The 17,089-nt window shown below is 46.8% G+C and overlaps 1 protein-coding gene across 3 annotated transcripts in view; it reads right to left on the bottom strand.

Annotated features, from left to right (window-relative positions):
• The window catches only part of celf4 (CUGBP, Elav-like family member 4), an 82,498-nt gene that overhangs the window by 7,887 nt on the left and 57,522 nt on the right, over window positions 1-17,089 (bottom strand). The window contains exons 3-12 of one of the 3 annotated variants that reach the window (XM_086117846.1): window positions 13,040-13,088; window positions 9,725-9,853; window positions 8,878-8,957; window positions 8,359-8,499; window positions 7,200-7,338; window positions 6,586-6,738; window positions 5,094-5,204; window positions 3,877-3,939; window positions 3,432-3,512; window positions 1,070-1,153 (exon numbers count right to left, since the gene is read on the bottom strand). In XM_086117846.1, coding sequence (XP_085973972.1) covers window positions 1,070-1,153; window positions 3,432-3,512; window positions 3,877-3,939; window positions 5,094-5,204; window positions 6,586-6,738; window positions 7,200-7,338; window positions 8,359-8,499; window positions 8,878-8,957; window positions 9,725-9,853; window positions 13,040-13,088 — 1,030 coding nt within the window. Of the gene's footprint in view, window positions 1-1,009; window positions 1,154-3,431; window positions 3,513-3,876; window positions 3,940-5,093; window positions 5,205-6,585; window positions 6,739-7,199; window positions 7,339-8,358; window positions 8,500-8,877; window positions 8,958-9,724; window positions 9,854-13,039; window positions 13,089-17,089 lie in introns of all 3 variants that reach the window. The other 2 variants (XM_086117844.1, XM_086117845.1) reach the window with 2 other exon arrangements.

Raw genomic sequence — 17,089 nt, 5'->3', positions numbered from 1 at the left:
GCTTGAATTGGAAAGTCGCTGTAGGAAGGCATCTGTGCACGTTACGACAGATCAACACAAGTTTTCCCGTAATGCTACGAGGAGTGAGATATATTACAAGAATATCAGAACAAGAACAACAACAAAAAGCAACAACGGGAATCACAATAGTTAGAGAGGAGCATGCAAGCAAAAATCACAATATGGTGAAATGATGGCGTTTGCACTAAAAACCAAAATGTCGACACAGTTGTGCTGTCATTTTTTCTTTTGGGGAGGGGGGGTCGGGGGAGGGGGGCTTCCTGTTGTGGAAAAATCTCAAACTCCGAGCTCCATGTTCACACTTGGACGCGTCATTAGGTACACGCGTACAATCTCAGTGAGAGCCAATCCAGGAGCTGTGTGCAAACATTTCTCCTCCACAAAGGCAATAACGCTCAAGTATCCCCCCCCACTATCAAGTGGCTAAATAAGGTCATCAGAATCTTCGAAGCACTTCTCAGGATGATGCAAGTGCAGTTCCTCACCGCTGCAAACGGCAATAAGCAGAAATAAAAATCGCTGCTTATCTGACAAGAGCCTACAAAAGGAACATTCATCGTCTTTGTCAAGGAAGAATGTTTGACAGCATTTTTTTTTTTTTTGGGAACGGATGTCATTCGAGTGCGCACGTGTACCCGATGATGGTGCGCATTAGTGTATGCTCATTAGGCACTGATGTGCTCATTCAAGTGTTTCCTTGGCAAATCTCTATTCAGTTACTATCCAATGCAAATTCATAATCATAATGTTTTTTTTTGTTTGTTTTGTTTTTATTCTGACTGCCAAAACAGCGGCCAAGTTGCATTTGCCGTCCATCACCGAGTAAGCCGGAGTTGAATCATTTCACTTTTTCATTTTCATTTGGTTTGAAACAGAGGGAGGTGCAGGGAGGTTAGCAAGGGGCTGCAGTAAAGAAGGTGATTAGTAAAAAAAAGAAGAATCAGAATAAATAATCAATCATCTTCTGGTTCTGTTAATTTTTACCCACCAAAGCATTTACTTTGGTTTGTCGCTCGATCCACAAACACTTTGGAGGAGATGACATTACCGAATGGCAGGAACATCTGCATCAGTTCGCCATCCCCAAACTCCTGAGGGAGGTGGTAGATGAACAGGTTGCAACCCTCTGGCCCTGTGCATGGCAGACAGAGACACAGAGACAGAGAAACGTAGGGAGAAGCATCCAGTGAGAGTGGGCAAGAAGCGAGATTTGAGATAGACATCGACTGGACACTTCATTAGGTACGTCTCGTGAGGAAAAATCCAATGCAAGTGTTTCATAAACAGACGGGGCCTTATTTTCGTTCCCAGCTCAAGTCGAGCGCAAAGTACAGTCTAGCTGTGTGCATGGGTGGAGTTGTCTTTCTTTTGCTATTTTGCTGGACTTTGGATAGAATGCGACATAACAAAGGCAGTTGCACTTTTGTGTGCAGCGGTGGTATGAAAGTGGCCTTTTCCTGGCCACTCTTTGCAACATCCCTCATTTGGATCAAAATCAGGGCGTTTGGAGTGCAGAATGCCCAGATACGCGGTGCTTGACATTGCGGAAACAGATATAGACTAGCTGGGGTCCGTACATGACATCGGCAGGTAAACTGCAAGATCTCCCCTTGCAGATGATGCAGTCAGCCGCGCACGTGAGGTGGGCAGTTGGTGACCGGCGGGGTGCTCCTAAAATATTTTTAATATGATAATGATTATGATTCATTCAGTCAATAGATTTCTATTTCCATGAGTTAGACCTGCTTTTACAGTCTAAAATCGAGTCTACTTTTTGTAATCAAATTTGCAGAGGCACCAGGGAACGAGCCAGAAACACGAGTGAATTCACAAGCATGATGAGCTCGACCAATGCCCTGGCACAAAAATGAGGATGCGCCCGTTTTAACACCGAGAGCAGACTACTTTCCATGACCAAATTGTCAGATGAGTCAGGGGCGAGGCGAGGCAAATCTGTGCACCGGAAAGCCCCGAAAAGCGCAACACGGCCCCTAACAAGGCAGACGAGACTTTCGCCGGCGTTGAAATGAAGTGATTCCTGACGAGACTTAGTAAGTCACAGTCTCCTGTCACTGGTGAGGTATTTTGTTTTTGAACTATTCACCATGTCCTTGAGGCAAATGATTACCTGCTGACACCATTATTTATATATTTGTATTTTAGGACAATGCACATTAACTTACGGAGCAGAAAGGCATCCGTGTTTGCGCAGTGTCTCTCTCCTTCCTCTGTGCATCACTGCTCACCCCTCCCCTCTCTGCGACTCGTTTACTCAGCTTTGGAAGCAGCCAATCAAATTTCAGCCATACTTCAACTTCCCCTCACCCTTACCATTGACAGCGAGGATTAGCCGTTTTTTTTTTTTTTGAAATGGTGACCTTTGTAAAACCATGGTCAAACCTATCATCGCCCCATGCCTACTCCCCAACCAGGACCGCGGAAGAGATGATGAGTTGTGCCGCCGGAAATGATCCAGTTCCATCTTACTTGATGCAAAAATGATGATTCATGTCTTACATGTGTCTCTGTGGTCATCTGTCCATGCCAATGAGGTATGGTGACAAGCAGAACAAAGAATTGCTCTTTTACTAGATAGCAGAAAGGAGAAATAACGAGCGTATCCAACTGATTGCCTCATACAACAGCATAACCTTGCTTTTGTGTTCAACTAAACAGGTCCGGACTTCACACCGGGTAAAATTTGTGAATAAATGCAGACAAGATCATTATGTTTTCACTATATATCACTTTTTGTGTCTTTTGGCAGGGGGGGGGGGGGGTTGTGTGCTGTGAGATATTTCAAATACAAAATGTGGGGCCAAGAAAGGTTAGGGGAAACTTAAATGAGTAATATATCAAACAGCAACCTGTTTTCCCCCCCCCTCCATGGGACTGTCTTGTTTTGTTTGTATTCCACAAGAGGGCAGCAAGGCCACAGTCCTGTGTCATCTTACTCCCGAGTTGCAGCAAGTGAACACTTGTAGGATAGTATAGTCAGTGAACTTACAGCCTATAATCACCTCATTTTTTTCCCCAAATGTCAAGACGTTTCATACATGCATGAACGTAATCTGACCTCTGCATATCACGCCTCACTGTGAACACAGTAGCACACACACACACACACACACACACACCCGATGTCACAATTGCTCACATACTGTATTGCCCACGTCGGTGGGGGATATCAAATCTGTGGCTTTTCAGTTACCAGCCACAACTGACATACGTCTCCAACAAATACTGTGATGAATCTTGACCCCCCCCCCCCCAAAAAAAATGTGCCTGCTCTTAAATACATACATATTGTATGTATAGGAGCAACGCTACAATATTGTCTGCAAATGTGTATGAGACAAGTGTGTCGAGCAGCGGTATCAGAAGTATTTGACTAGGAAATGAGGTTTTACCTTCTCGTTGCTGCTGTGGGATGATGGTTGGAGGGTGGGGGAAGGCCTGGCTGATCTGGCCGTATGCAGCGGGATAGGCTGCTGAGGCACACACACACAAGACGCACACGCGCCGATCAGATAACAGTCGCGACGAGAGCACGTTGCCGCGCACGCACACACACACACACACATGCACACCCAAAAAGATGATATACACTGGGGAACGGTCGGCAATCGATCGGATAACAGGCAATAGAGTGTACATGTTTCACAGTCACACACACACGTGCTATAAAAAGCAGAGACGAAATTGATGCTGTACGGGCGTGGAACTTTTGCTGACACTGCAATATTTTTTTTTTTAATGCTTCTGCAAACAAAGAAAAAAAAAATCTTGATCTACTTCCCGTCTTCCCTCCGTTTTACGCACACGCACTGACGCGCGCTCACGTGATGCACACACCTGCATACTGCTGGACTCCCGTGTAAGCTTGCTGGAGCGGATCAGCCGCAGTGGGACTTTGAGCTGATCCAGAAGAGAACGCGAAGAGATGAAGGAGGAGGAGGATGGATGGATGGATGGATGGATGGCGAGAGAAGTGGGCGTGCACCAGGGTTAGAGAATAAGAAAAACGATACAAAGCAGCAATGAGACGGAGCAGGAATGTCGACGGAGGGGAGGTGAAGGGGACACAGAGGAAGGCGAGAGTGATATATAATAACAGTGGGAGGGAGGGGGTCATAACATGAAGAAACGGAGGGAAGAGACAAAAGAGGCAAAGAGGTTAGTTCTCAGTGTGAGGTGCTGATCTCTCCCAATGTGCGCGGGCTTAATTGTTTCCGCAAAAAGAAGGAAAAGTTGACAGACGTTTGGAAAGAACGTGTCTTCCAGCCATCATTTAGTCATCGTTTCCGAAAGATAAAAAGCAAGCAGTACCAGAATCCGATAAGGGCATCTTATTAATGCAGTAAAATGCTTATACAGTACAAGTATGCAAACTGTACGGCGCTGGAAAATATTAAGGAAACAAAATATATATTTTTTCTTTTGGTATTTGGACCAATTTTTATTTTTTGCAAATTCAGTAAATGCTCAAAATCAGTGTTTTTCAACCCATGGGTGTGCCGCGGGAAAATATCCAATTTGTAGTCTGTGCGGTCTTTCGCCCAGAAAGTAATTATGTAGTACCCTACCATACCGCTAGGGAGCAGCAAAAGCTAGGCAATTGCCTTGTGTTTCGACAAATTTGTGACATTTTCAGCTAGTGGTGTGCCGCGAGATTTCTTTTTCAATGAAAAAACTTTGAAAAACACTGCTCAAAATGATTATGTGTTACATTTGGGATACGGTTCTTGCATAACGGTCAAGAAAAGTTTATCACGGTGAAGACAATCATTTCCATTATATACATGTACACACACACATCCACAAAAATATGCGTCCACTGAATGTGGATCACTCTGTTTTAAAGTCACCGTACGGTTTCACTTTCCAGGTATCGATTACAGACACGTATAAGAAAAGCTGTAGAAGAAAGAAAATTGAAAACTAACATGAAACGCAAATTATTAACAAGTTATACAGATGCGAAAAACACCGCAGAGCAAAGTCGTACACCACACACTGCTAGGGACACTCAAGGACGAAGATAAAGCGGCGGATGAGAATAAGAGCGTTACCTTCGGATAGAGAGGAGAGAAAGCAGCCACCCTGAACTCCGAAACAACTCCTTGGAGCTACACCCAGGCCATTTTTCTCAGAGTCTTCCCTAAAAACCACTTCTTGCAACACTAGGGGGTGAAAAAAACAAAACCAAAAAACAACAACAACCCAATTGAATAGTTTCATTCCTCGTCTTGAACAAACAACAACGAGGTGAGGTACAACATTCGGTGAGCAATGAAAGAGCAATTCTTTTTTTCTGTCCATGAGTGTGGTCCCTGAAGATTTATTATTCACGACAGCCTTTTTTTTTTTTTTTTTTAGTCTTGAAAATTATTAAAATAACATATGACCTTGATACCTCCCTTAACTGATGTTAAATTGTGCAAAGGTATTGGCTGCAGAATACATTTTCCTGATATTAACCCTTCGAGGGACAGCGGTTACGACGGTGGACAGCTTATTATGTTCTCATTATTGGTGCATGAAAGAGTAAATTAGAATCATTTGGATCCACACGGTTTCTGTTTAAGAAGCGAGTAGGATTTTGTGACTCTATATAGTAAAGTAAGTTTAAAAAATAATTTGCGGATAATTATTCATAAACATAATGAAAATAAGGTGCCTGAAACGCAACTCACTAACTGCAGTGAAATAATGGCAAATATATCGTCCGCTGTGTGTACATTGCCCTTCTCTGCAATAAATGGACTCCCCCCCCCCCCCCCCCCCCACCCCCTCGCACATTTGCATCATAGCTCATCCTAATGGTGTCCTTTATGCACAAAGACCAAACTTCCTATACCTTTGAGACTGGTTGCTGGTCTCCCAAAGAAAGCAAATATCCTCTATTTAGTAGAAACAATAACTTTTGGAACTATTTTCTGAAGTTCTTTTTTTTTTTTTTTAATTAATCAGTGTTGCAGTATAGAATAATAGGGCCAGTACTACTTCCACAGCCACTTAGAAATTGTCAAAATTATCGCCTGCTTCAAGTAAATTGTATCCCCCCCCGCACAATAATGTGCTTACTTAAGTACTACATTGTAGCTAACCGTAAGAATGTTGAGAACATATAATTGGACTTGTTTTTTTTTTAATATGACTAAAAATAAAATGACAGACCCCCCTGCCCCCCAGCATGATTGCAGCTCCCAAAGCTCTTATTGCATTTCCATTGCCCTGGTTCCAATAAAAACACTTTCTTCTCGAGTCGATCTACATCACAGCTCAACACAATGCCGTATCAAATGCATCGAGTATATTTTTTTTTCCCGTAAGTGGGAACAGTGATTGTGCCTTGTCCGAATTTAGAACGATTGCTTGAGATACAGCAAGTAATGCGCTACATCAGGGAACTTCACTTCCTTCACAAGTCCCACCACTGAGACCAACATTCAGAGTATGAACATTAGCACTGTGCTCTAAAAAAAAAAAAAAACATATATATATATATATATATATATATTTTTTTTTTGTCGATACAAGGTGGTTTCGATCCGGAATTACCAGGGTAATGGTGGATGCCATTGGTGAAGACGGCCTCTGCGGGTGGCTGTCCGTTGGCTTGAGGAGGCGGCATGCCAGTAAAACCATTGACACTAATGGGGGAAGGGATGCTGGTCACTGTGGGGGCGCTGATGCCTGGAGGAGTGCTACCGCCTGCAAACGGGAAAGTGGAAAATCAAAGATGGGTAACAGTGAGTGATTGTCTGTATTTCTCCCCCGCACCCCCCGAGACATGATAGAAAGTTTTACTTTGACTGGCCACCAAGTAATTCTTGCAAATGTCAGAGGGGGGCGGTCCAGTGGTCCAGTAAAGACATTAAATGTCAAGGCTGATTTCCTATCTCCCTATAATCCTTTGTGTGATACAAGTGGATGCAGACCTTCGATGCACAGTTGATGCTAACACTCACTAACACGACGTTTTTGATATATTCAAGCATTGTCGGAATCTCACAAAAAGCTGCCGTCTTGAAGCGTGTCCCTCGAAATCCCGAAGGAGGCACGTCGGACCTTGCGGCTTATGATTCACGACACTCTGGATTGTGGATGTTACGATTTTTTTCAAGCAGATCACATTTTTAGCTGCGACGGATGACATTTATTTCCGCTGTTACCTGACGTGGGCGTGAGCGGCGCTCCGGGGAGGCCGTTGATGGTGGCCATGTGCTGCATCTGGGCAGCAGCGAAGGCGGCCATGGGACTGAGGTAGCCCCCCTGGCCTACGGATGCCATCAACGCGGCCTGCTGCTGCACCTGCAATAAGGAGGAGACTACAATTAAAAGGACTTTCGAATCGGTTCAGAGGAAAAATTTGCGCGTGTGAGAAAGTGGCAACGGTTGTCAAGAAACAGCCAACCTCAGTACTGCTCAATATGAATTTAATGTCTGGTTATAAAACCACAACCTCATATACTGTCAGTAAAGACCCCCCAAATCCTAACCTGTGCAGCACATAATTTCTGCTTGATTTTGACTACATGGGCCTCTCAGAGAAGATAGATGGGCCAGATGTTGCCAGCGGGCCATATTTTGCCAAGTTGTGCTGCTGAAGTCTTTCACCCTTTCATGCACCCTGTAACCTGATAACATGAAAAAATGTCCCCTGTAGTGATCGCTGTCCCTGAAAGGGTTATTTTTCATGCATGAGGTCTGTGGGTACGGAAAAAAAATTGCATCGTATCGTATCGCATCATATCGTATAATCTGGTTACAGTCTTCCTTGGCAGAGAAACGCAACGTGGATTTTGTTTTTGCTAACTCTGTCAGGATGTTTATGTGGCAATGACTTTAAAAGTGGACCCCCGGTGCCTATTAAAAGCCGCAGTTTATGAATACAGTCGTTTTACATCCCATCTTTGAGAAGGTACCAAACCTGGTTGGAGACATTTTTCTTGCAAAATATTTTGCACGATACGCGGTCCCCGCGGATTGGCGATTGAGTTCATGAATATGTTGCGATGATTTCAGCACCATCTCCTTGTTTGACATATGGTGTAAGTGGCCTGATAATCTGGATGCCGCGGTGGCGCTGCTGGAAGAGTGTCAAACCGCTTTTCAAAAGCATCAGAAACAAGGGCATACGGTAACCGTTTTCCCGTTTAAAGTGTCATTTAAACGACGTAGGCTGAAAACAGAAACCTCCGCTTTGGAAAACAGCTTTTATTTTCTCGCCCAGGCTCTTGAAGCAACTTTTTTTTTTCCCCCGGGTCCAAAACGGTGCCATGTGAACAACCCCTAAATGCGTTGCAAAAATATGCTCCGTGAGGGCCGTGCCTGAGCGTAGGCTCCGTAGGCTCCAAACTGCAGGGCCATCGGGTTGAAAATGCCCATCTGACCGGCCATCTGCTGCATGCGGCGAATGGTGCGCTCCTTATCCGTGTCGGCGAACTTGACCACCAGACTGGATGAGGCACCCTGCGCATTCACAAACACACCCGAGCCGGGCAGTAGGTTAGTATGCACAGATGGACGAATGACATCACCTTGTGTCCCCTGTTGTACACCTAAAGCCGAGATTTTCCTCCTCCCGTGCACAGCAACACACAAAAAAAAAACGGAAAGAGTTGCGAGTGGAGAGCAGCGAGTCTTTTCATTTTGCTTCAAAGCTGAAACTTTGCTCCCTGATGTAGTTGGCATGGGTCAAAGCCAGGGGACACCCCCCCACCCCCCCGGAGGGATTAATAAAGTATAACTTTATAACTTTTAGGAGGTAATTAAGCTCGCTGCGATTCACCTCTGCCGTGACTCTTGCCACTCACATAAATCGACACGCTGTCACGCACAGCTACTCACAGGCATCGTCTGGCTGCCGTGTAGTGAACTGATGGCCGCCTGAGCTTCGGCATGAGACGAGTATTTTACAAATGCGCAGCCTAAAGAAAGAGAGAGAGAGAGAGAAGACAACGATCATGTTAAAGAGAAAGAGCTGAGGACAAACATGGCGCGCCGTTCACCGCATCACCGGCAGCGAGCGATTCGTCCGCTGGACAAAGCGATCGGTGGATTTTGCGCTCAATAGGGCGGGCTCGACGCGGCCCTTTGACATCATTCACAATTTTTGCGATCCTCTGACGGGGCTTGAAATGCCACGGCGACGGGACGCGGCTTCATATCGACGAGGCCCCCCGTTGATGAATTTGAATGATCAAGTTGCCGGTAATTATTGAGCGACAGCCCATTTACGCCGGCTGATGGGAGTCTTGTTAATGGAGCGTCATGGAGGCATCAGAATGATCAAGCCCACTGTAATCATCGGGCTTAGTTATCGACGGGGCGCAGTGTTGGCCGCTAAGCCCCGCGATAACTTCAAGCGCTGTGACAACACTGCGAAAGGGCCATTTCGCTGGCACGATACGAGGCCCCGTGGCTGATATGGAGCTCGACTTGGTTTGTCTTTTTCTCCCCGCAGACCGACTTATAAGGTTAATTGGGGGTTGCCTTGTGGACAAAGCAGCCTCACGACGTCGACATTTGAAAGGTATGCAATCCACGGCGTTCAACCACTCACGGACCAATAACTTTGCTTTGACGTGACGTAGCGCTGCAAAGTCCCCAGCTCTGAAAGGCCGAATCATTTTCTGCGCCGTTCGCGCCTGTGACAAAACTCCGCTGACCCAGTCCTGTATGGCGGGAAATTCACCTTTGCTGTTGCCATCCGGACCTCGCAGGATGGTGCACTCCTCGATGCCGCCGAAAGACTCAAAAAGGCGCCGCACGTCGTCTTCAGACTGTTGCTTGTTGAGCATGCCCACAAAGAGCTTTCTGTCTTCTAAAAGGTAGACGGAGTAGGTTACAATCTTCTTTTAGACTCTGGAATGAGTTGGAGTTCTAATTATTTGATGATGTCACCGTGGAGAATATCATTCCAAGAACTTAGTGGGCCACTTTGCGTTGAAAATATCGTCACAGTCTGTTCAACTCAGTGGCGATTGCTCTCGGACTGCAAGGGAAGCTCGGCTTCCCCTAAAATGTCAAAGAATAAGTGATCAAATATATAGAATGTAAATTTCATTGTGTGTACATGTCATTGACTAAATATGCGTTACAACGTTGTCAATTTTTGTTCTGAATCAGCTTTTTCTCTTCCTTCTCCCTTCTCATTCATTCCCACAGTTTCGCTGTGCTTTAAACGCTGGACGCTGAGCGTCCGCAGAGAGTCTCGAGAGTTCAGGGTAGGTTGTCCCAATGCGTTGAACGGAGACGAGTCATTGGATACGAGCTGGTTTTTGTCCCGCCCACGGACGCTCGGCGTCTCTGGGAGTCTACGGACAAGTGGGCGTGTATCGGCCCGCCCGGACGCTGAGCTTTTCTGCATGATGATTGGATGATCTATCCGAGGCGGAATCTTTTTATGATTGACAGCAAAATGAGCCAATCACCGATCTTTTGGTGTCCGTGGGAGCATTTTTCAATTTTAATTCTGTTCTGAGTTGAACTGGAGATTTAGAATAATCTCGAATGGCAACACTCTCTTTGTTGAAAACGACTAGCGACAGATTAATCTTTTATTTCTGGTGTGTTTTATTGTAGTTGCTTGTGTTCGCAGACTGACTTATATCACCACAGTTAAGAACCTGGAAAAGACGCCTTGTTGGCATGCCAGGGTCACAGATCATTTTCTTGAAAAGGAATGGAGAGAAGAATTCACGTAGAAATAAACAGACACATTTTATGATGTAGCCCGAAGTTGAGCTTCCCCTTCTTGACAGACCAGCATCCTGGTCTGTCTGCATCCACTGGTTCAACTTCTCTCAAGGAACTTTGAGTTTTTGTGCTGCCAAGTGTCAAAGACTGTTGGGAAGCGGGTTATTCCATCTGCGCAGGTTTTACATCGCAACGTCGCTGAAAGCAGCTGCCTGCCGCCCGTGGAAATCGCGATGGCACCAAATCAATGTTGAGGTTGAACCAGATCGAGGCTAAGGCGGCAGGTTTCAAACGCAAAAGCAAACAGCTGCAGGAGTGTCAACGCGCCATGCGTAGGCATTAGGGCGAGCAGATGTGTTTGTCCTCGGGTCAGGACACGATTAACAATTCATTGAAATTCACGTTCCATTCCAAATGAGCCTTTTCGGGGGAATAATTTAGAGCCGGCAACGCATTACGGTGGTCAAATGCGCGCAGGCGGGACGCCGGCAACTGTTTGCTCTTAACGAGAGGTCAAGTTGCTCTGAGGAACAAAGACATGAGACGAACCGGTCTGCAAAACCTACACGAGCAAAGCCCCCCCCCCCCCCCCCCCTCCCCCCCCACGCACGTCGACTCTTCTATTTCAAAATGGGGAATCTCGTGTGCTTAGTCTTGGGCGGGATCTTCACAAACGAGGCGAACGAATGCGCGTTGCAGGGGAGGGCGGACGGTGAAAGTGCGCAGCAGCAGATGGGTTGAGCGCGGGGGCCGTCTGTTCAAATGTTACATTGTAGAATCCCGGCTTTGTGGAAATGGATGTATACGTTGGGAAATTAATGAGCCTTGGCGCAACTGCCTCAGAGTGCGCCCTGCAAATTAACGCGCGAGGAGGTGCCGACGTGCTCACGGTCCGTTCCCCACAGCCTGTGCCTGACAGGGTGTCCTTGCCGAGTCAACAAGACTAATCTGAGCTCTGGCCTTGCACCGGGGGTGGGGGGGGGGGGGGTGTTTACAAGCGCGGGGCGTGCAAGATGCACATACTATGCACACGTATCTGTACACGCACACACGACACACATCCATTGATGGCCAAAGCCGTCGGTTCCCCGGGGAAGGCACCAATAAACATGACATCTTTCTTTGGGGCTATTAACACACACACGCACACACATTTACGCACACGTATTGGGCTGGAAAGCAAATCAATATACAGCGGGAAGACTTAAGAGTCTCTCTCTCTCTCTCTCTCTTTGGGGCACACAAACTCGGTTTGGCATGACAACAACTTTCATTTATTTACGTCTTAGTTACACCCAGCGGAAGGATGACCGACATTGCCAAACGGCCGTAAAAGTGTTTGAACCAGCATGACGCATGCAACAATTGGACATCTTCGATTGACCTTCTTTCACGATCTGCATACCGTCTACGTTTTGGAGCGAAAATGGCGTCTGAACGCCTTTGTCAGCGAGCCCTTTGCTTGTTTGCTATTTGGCGAACCCTGATTGAGAATGCGCAAGACCGCATGTCTCCCTGAGGAGAAAAGTCTGACATCGAGAGTCCTAAACAAAACAGATCGCCGACGAGGATTCAAAGTCGGGCCGAAGATCGGCACCAAGGTGTACGAGCACGCCCTTCTGCTCCGCCAGTCCTCATCTATAAAGAGGCGACAAATGAAACGGTCGACCATGTCCAACAATGCTTTTCCAATCCATCACATGCTCTAATTCTTCCCTTTTGTCTCCGTGTTTTGTTCTCTCATAAATCATTTATCCGCAACAACCGCAAAGCCGTCTTGCTCTCGTTTGATATTAAAAGCGCGGGTCGCTGCGTTTTTCAAATGTCGAAAATGTCACCAAATACCAAATTAAACGCTCGTTGGCTTGATGTGAAGAAACACGATTTGGCAAATGGTTCTTGCAAACGGCACCGCGTCGGGACCAAAACAAGGGACAGGTGCCCCCCCACCCCCACCCCCTCCTCGTCCAAGCATAACGAGGCATGCGCGTTCGCCCGTCTACAGACCGTACGCGTGCGCTTGTGAACGCATCCTTGCATATGATGAGACTCGCGAGCGAGCGAGGGGGCCCGAAGGCCGCGCCGGCCAACGTCGGCCAACGTCGGCAAGGACAAGCTCTGTTTACATAATGCGTTGTGAACACGAGAGGGTCCGGCCAGGCTGCGCTGTCAGCCTGCGTTGAGGTACAGGCCGTTGTGTAATGGGACAAATAATGGTGAGGCTGATATGCAGCGGCAGCGTGTTTGCCGGGGTCAGAATAAAGGCAGGAAGTGGAAATGAAAAGAAAAGGGGCGGCGGAATGCACTCTACCTCCTCGACTCTCGCTGTCTGCCGGCTTCACCTGGATCGGTCTGTTCATCTGCGTGAGGGGAAAAGAAAAGAGGGTCAGATGAGAAATACGGCGAGAAACGTGAAGCGGTTAGTCGTATGAACTCATGTGCCGGGACACGCTTCCCCCCCCCCCCCCCCAATCCCGCCTAAAAATAACCTTATTTATTTATTTTTAAAAAAAAAAGAAACACTCAGCCAAATTGCTGGTAAAGTGTATTAAAAATCTCCAAAGCTGCAGCGCTTATAGCCATTGGGGGAAGAGTTGGTTGGGAATACGGGCTGCAAATATTATTTGATCTGAGATGAAAGGCGGGGGGGGGGGTGGAAAGAGAAATGAGGAGAGGGATGAAGGGAGCGAGACAGGGAGGCAAGAAGGAGAGTCGAGAGGTAACTCTTGGTCAGCAGATCTGCTCTGACTACAGCGTCACCGGGAGGACTTCTGTCTGAGGCGGGATGGATTTTGCACACTCACCGGCCACCGATTTCGAAATACGGAACCGATACAGGCCCATGAGATCCCATCCAAGAATTCCACGATTGAAATAATACTCCCCTTGGATTCCATTCATCGCCTCTTCCATGGAGGTTATCACAAAGTTGTTTTTTTTTTGTTTTGATCACTGTCGGTTTTGCCTTCTGCAGAATTGCACAAAAACTTCCAAAGCAATTTCTTTGCAGAGAAGTCGGCCACGAAATCACCTCTTAGATTGTGATGTAGATCTTGCTACAGCCGTGGAATTTTCATGAGATGGTTTCAAAAGTTCTCCACGAATAATGCATCGGTCTTGACGACACGGGTGAGGCGTGTGCGGGTGGAGAGCTCTGAAGTTGCATTTTTTTTCTTCAAGTTTTTGACCCTCTCGTGGAAGATGGAGCCGGAACGACGTCAACCACGGGGGGGGGGGGGGGGGGGGGGGGATATGATTTTTATGTGGCAAATGAGTCGAAGACTTTCCATAGATCTGATTGGTTGGGTAGAAACGGCGGATGTTTTGCAAACTTTCTCAGCATAAACAGTCGGATTTGTTTTCCAATGTTATTAAATATATTTTTTGGGGCGGGGGTAGGGAGCGGATTCGTGGGCGGGGCCAGCCTCAAGTTCAGGCGAATAGTGACTGTATAGTAAGTAAGTAGTGGTCCATTTTTTTTTAATCCTTATTTTTGTTACATCACTCATCAGTGATCGACTCCAAAATTTTGAAATTGACACGATGCTATTTTTTTTTAACCTCATGTCCAAAATTATTTACAGTGACTTGTCATGACAAAAACAGTCTCATTCAAACCAAAGAAACCTTGACGGTCCTATAAACTACCCAAGATAATTTTTTTTCCTGAATAATTTGGCTTTCATGCACCCCGTAACCTGATAACATGATAAACTGTCCACTGTCGTAACCGCTGTCCCTGAAAGGGTTAACTGGACAATCAGGTCAAATGTTACGACTGCATAAAGTAAGCACATATTGTCCACGCAGTGAGGGGGGCACCACGGCACGTCTCTCGTCCGATTACAAATGATACCGACCCACGTGCATATGCATGTACACCACAAGTGCAGGCACCCCCCCACCCCCCGCACCCCCTTCAGTGAGACCTTTCCACAGGGTCGGTCCTCATGTCATTTGCCTCCTGCCTGTCAGACATTCCCTCCGCCTCGGCCCCCAGAGCTAAACGCTCGCCTCCAATCAATTTTTAATAATGCCAGGAGGAACGGGGAGACGCGCGGTGAGAGGGGAGCAAGAGCGGAGGATGCGGAAAGGGAGAAGTGGGGGGGGGGGGGGGTGGGGTGCGTGTTGAAGCGCTCGGACTGGAGGGGAAAGGTCAAGATTCCGTGTGATGCAGCATCAGTGTTTTGTTCAATATCATTAAATCCTTTCTTTTGAGTTTGCTGATACACTCATCATTGTAATGAACGGTTCAGATGATTCAACAAAGCCAAAGCCGCGGGGGCAAGGAGGACGCGGTGTCACGACGCAACACAATTAATGCTCGGACCTCCAGCCCTTCCTTTCGTCAGTCTCGGACCAATATTAAATCATAACGTCCGCCATAACGTTTATTTCAAAAAGAGTTACCCGTCGCGTCTTCAACCTCATCTCCTCCCTCCGCTTGACAGCCAAGAGAGCCCTATTAATGTTTTTAATGTGCGGCGATGCATTATTTATCAGACTGGCTGTTGATATGGAGGGGGAAAAAAAAACGAACGGGAGAACTGGGAATGCAGTGAGCAAGTTAAAAAATGTGTAAAAGAGCTGGATGGCGAAGGTGATAATAAGAGGGGTGATGGGAGCAAGCTCATTTTAAACAAAGTGGGGGTGATGGAAGGTGGGGGGGGGTTGTGGTGGAGGGGAAACATTGGGGGAATAAGGAAAGAGGACAAAGGGGAGCTATGAGGACATAGATCAGACTATGGGACAAGGTCAGCATGGAGCTGTCTCTCTCATACATATGAGTGCTTTTACCATGACCCATACTAATGGCGTGGCCTCAATCTGACCTAATTGTGTTCCACCGCCACTGGTTTAAAATCCAAGCGCTGGTCTGAATGCAACATATTCGAAAAAACAAACAAACAAAAAAAACACCGAAATGACCCTGCTCTGTAACAATGAATGCTTTCTGTTTTGGTCTCGAAAAGATGAAACTCATTCTCGTCATCCTCGTCTGAGCACTGAATCACTTTAATGTATCCTTGCTCCTTACTTGAGCCGCAAGACTTCTAGTCTCCGCTCATAAAGTTTTACATACAGTTCAAAACAATGTTCGGCGGTTAAACTATTATTTTCTTTTGCCACTGAAAGCTGAGTGGCGTTTCATGGGCTTGCCGCCATTATCTCAGCAACATAAACTGCTTCAAGGTCAGTTTTATCAGCCAGCTCATAACGCGGGGAAGAATTAGCACCAGACCGCCGGACAAACCGATCCCAAAACAGCCGTTAAAAAGTGGACGCTGACTCGTGCTGATGGGTTCCTTCCAGAGAACTGCAATGGCGCTTGCCAAAGCCAGATGGCACCGTCGAGCAGCGGAACCAACTCGGAACCGTGCAACCCGAAGGCTTGCGCGAGGGCGGGGAGGGACGCACCGCGAACACGCACGAACGCACCCGCACATATGCAAAAGAAGCTTACAAGACATGCTTCGCTTCTAGCCTACACAAAAAGCCATCACGACGGACTCGTGCCTCCAAGCATCCATGCGAATATTCCATATGTAAATATTTCCAGATGGGGAAAGCAAATTGGCTCGTCTTCTCAGGTGAGCGTGCCTCGTACCTCACGTGCATTCTCTCGTCTAGATTTATATTATTGTAAATTGAGGGGTTCGTTGTTTTAACTCATTCAGTACCAGCCAATTCTGGACCAAGTCTGAAAAGACGTTTAAAAACGTCTTTGGGAGTGAATGAGTTAATAGATGGCTCTACTTTACAAACGGCAAAAGGAGAGATGGAATCCTGGAAAGGGAAAAGAAAAGACATCTGCGCCGAAGCACGTTTGACCACACCCTCTTCGCCACTAAACTCACTTCCTGCTTTCCCTTACTTCAACAGCCAATCAGAATCTATCAACATCAAATCATGTTTGAGAAATTAAGAGAATATAATTTAGGTATCTTTAACATCAAAGACAATACTGTAATGTTCAAACATAAAATGATAATCATTAACAATTGAACAAAAGCTTCCAGTATGACCCATTCATTCATGCGTGCATCTCGCACGCTCGCTCACATGCGAAACGGGGCACGCTGAGCTCCAATGCGGCTGAAAGTCCAACTCAGCAGCCTTGTGTTCGAGCGGCCTTGGAGCGGCGCTTGATCGACAGCTCCGAAAGAACTGCGGCTCCAACGACGGCGCGTACGCGCGCGCGTGCCTCGTTCCTCTGTTGATTACGTAACTCAATGACAGCGCTCTGCCTCGGCGCTGCCACAGATTCCCCGCTAACTAGAAGCTGAGGGAATACATGGTGGTGCATGCAGTCTGCACTGTATCAAACTGGTGAGTCATTCTTCTGAATCAGCCTAGTAGG

This window comes from Hippocampus guttulatus, chromosome 8 (assembly GCF_054856545.1).
Source record: "Hippocampus guttulatus isolate MCC_2025c chromosome 8, RoL_Hgut_1.0, whole genome shotgun sequence".
In the NCBI taxonomy this organism is placed as follows: domain Eukaryota; kingdom Metazoa; phylum Chordata; class Actinopteri; order Syngnathiformes; family Syngnathidae; genus Hippocampus; species Hippocampus guttulatus.
This window is presented reverse-complemented; position numbering and strand designations above follow the sequence as displayed.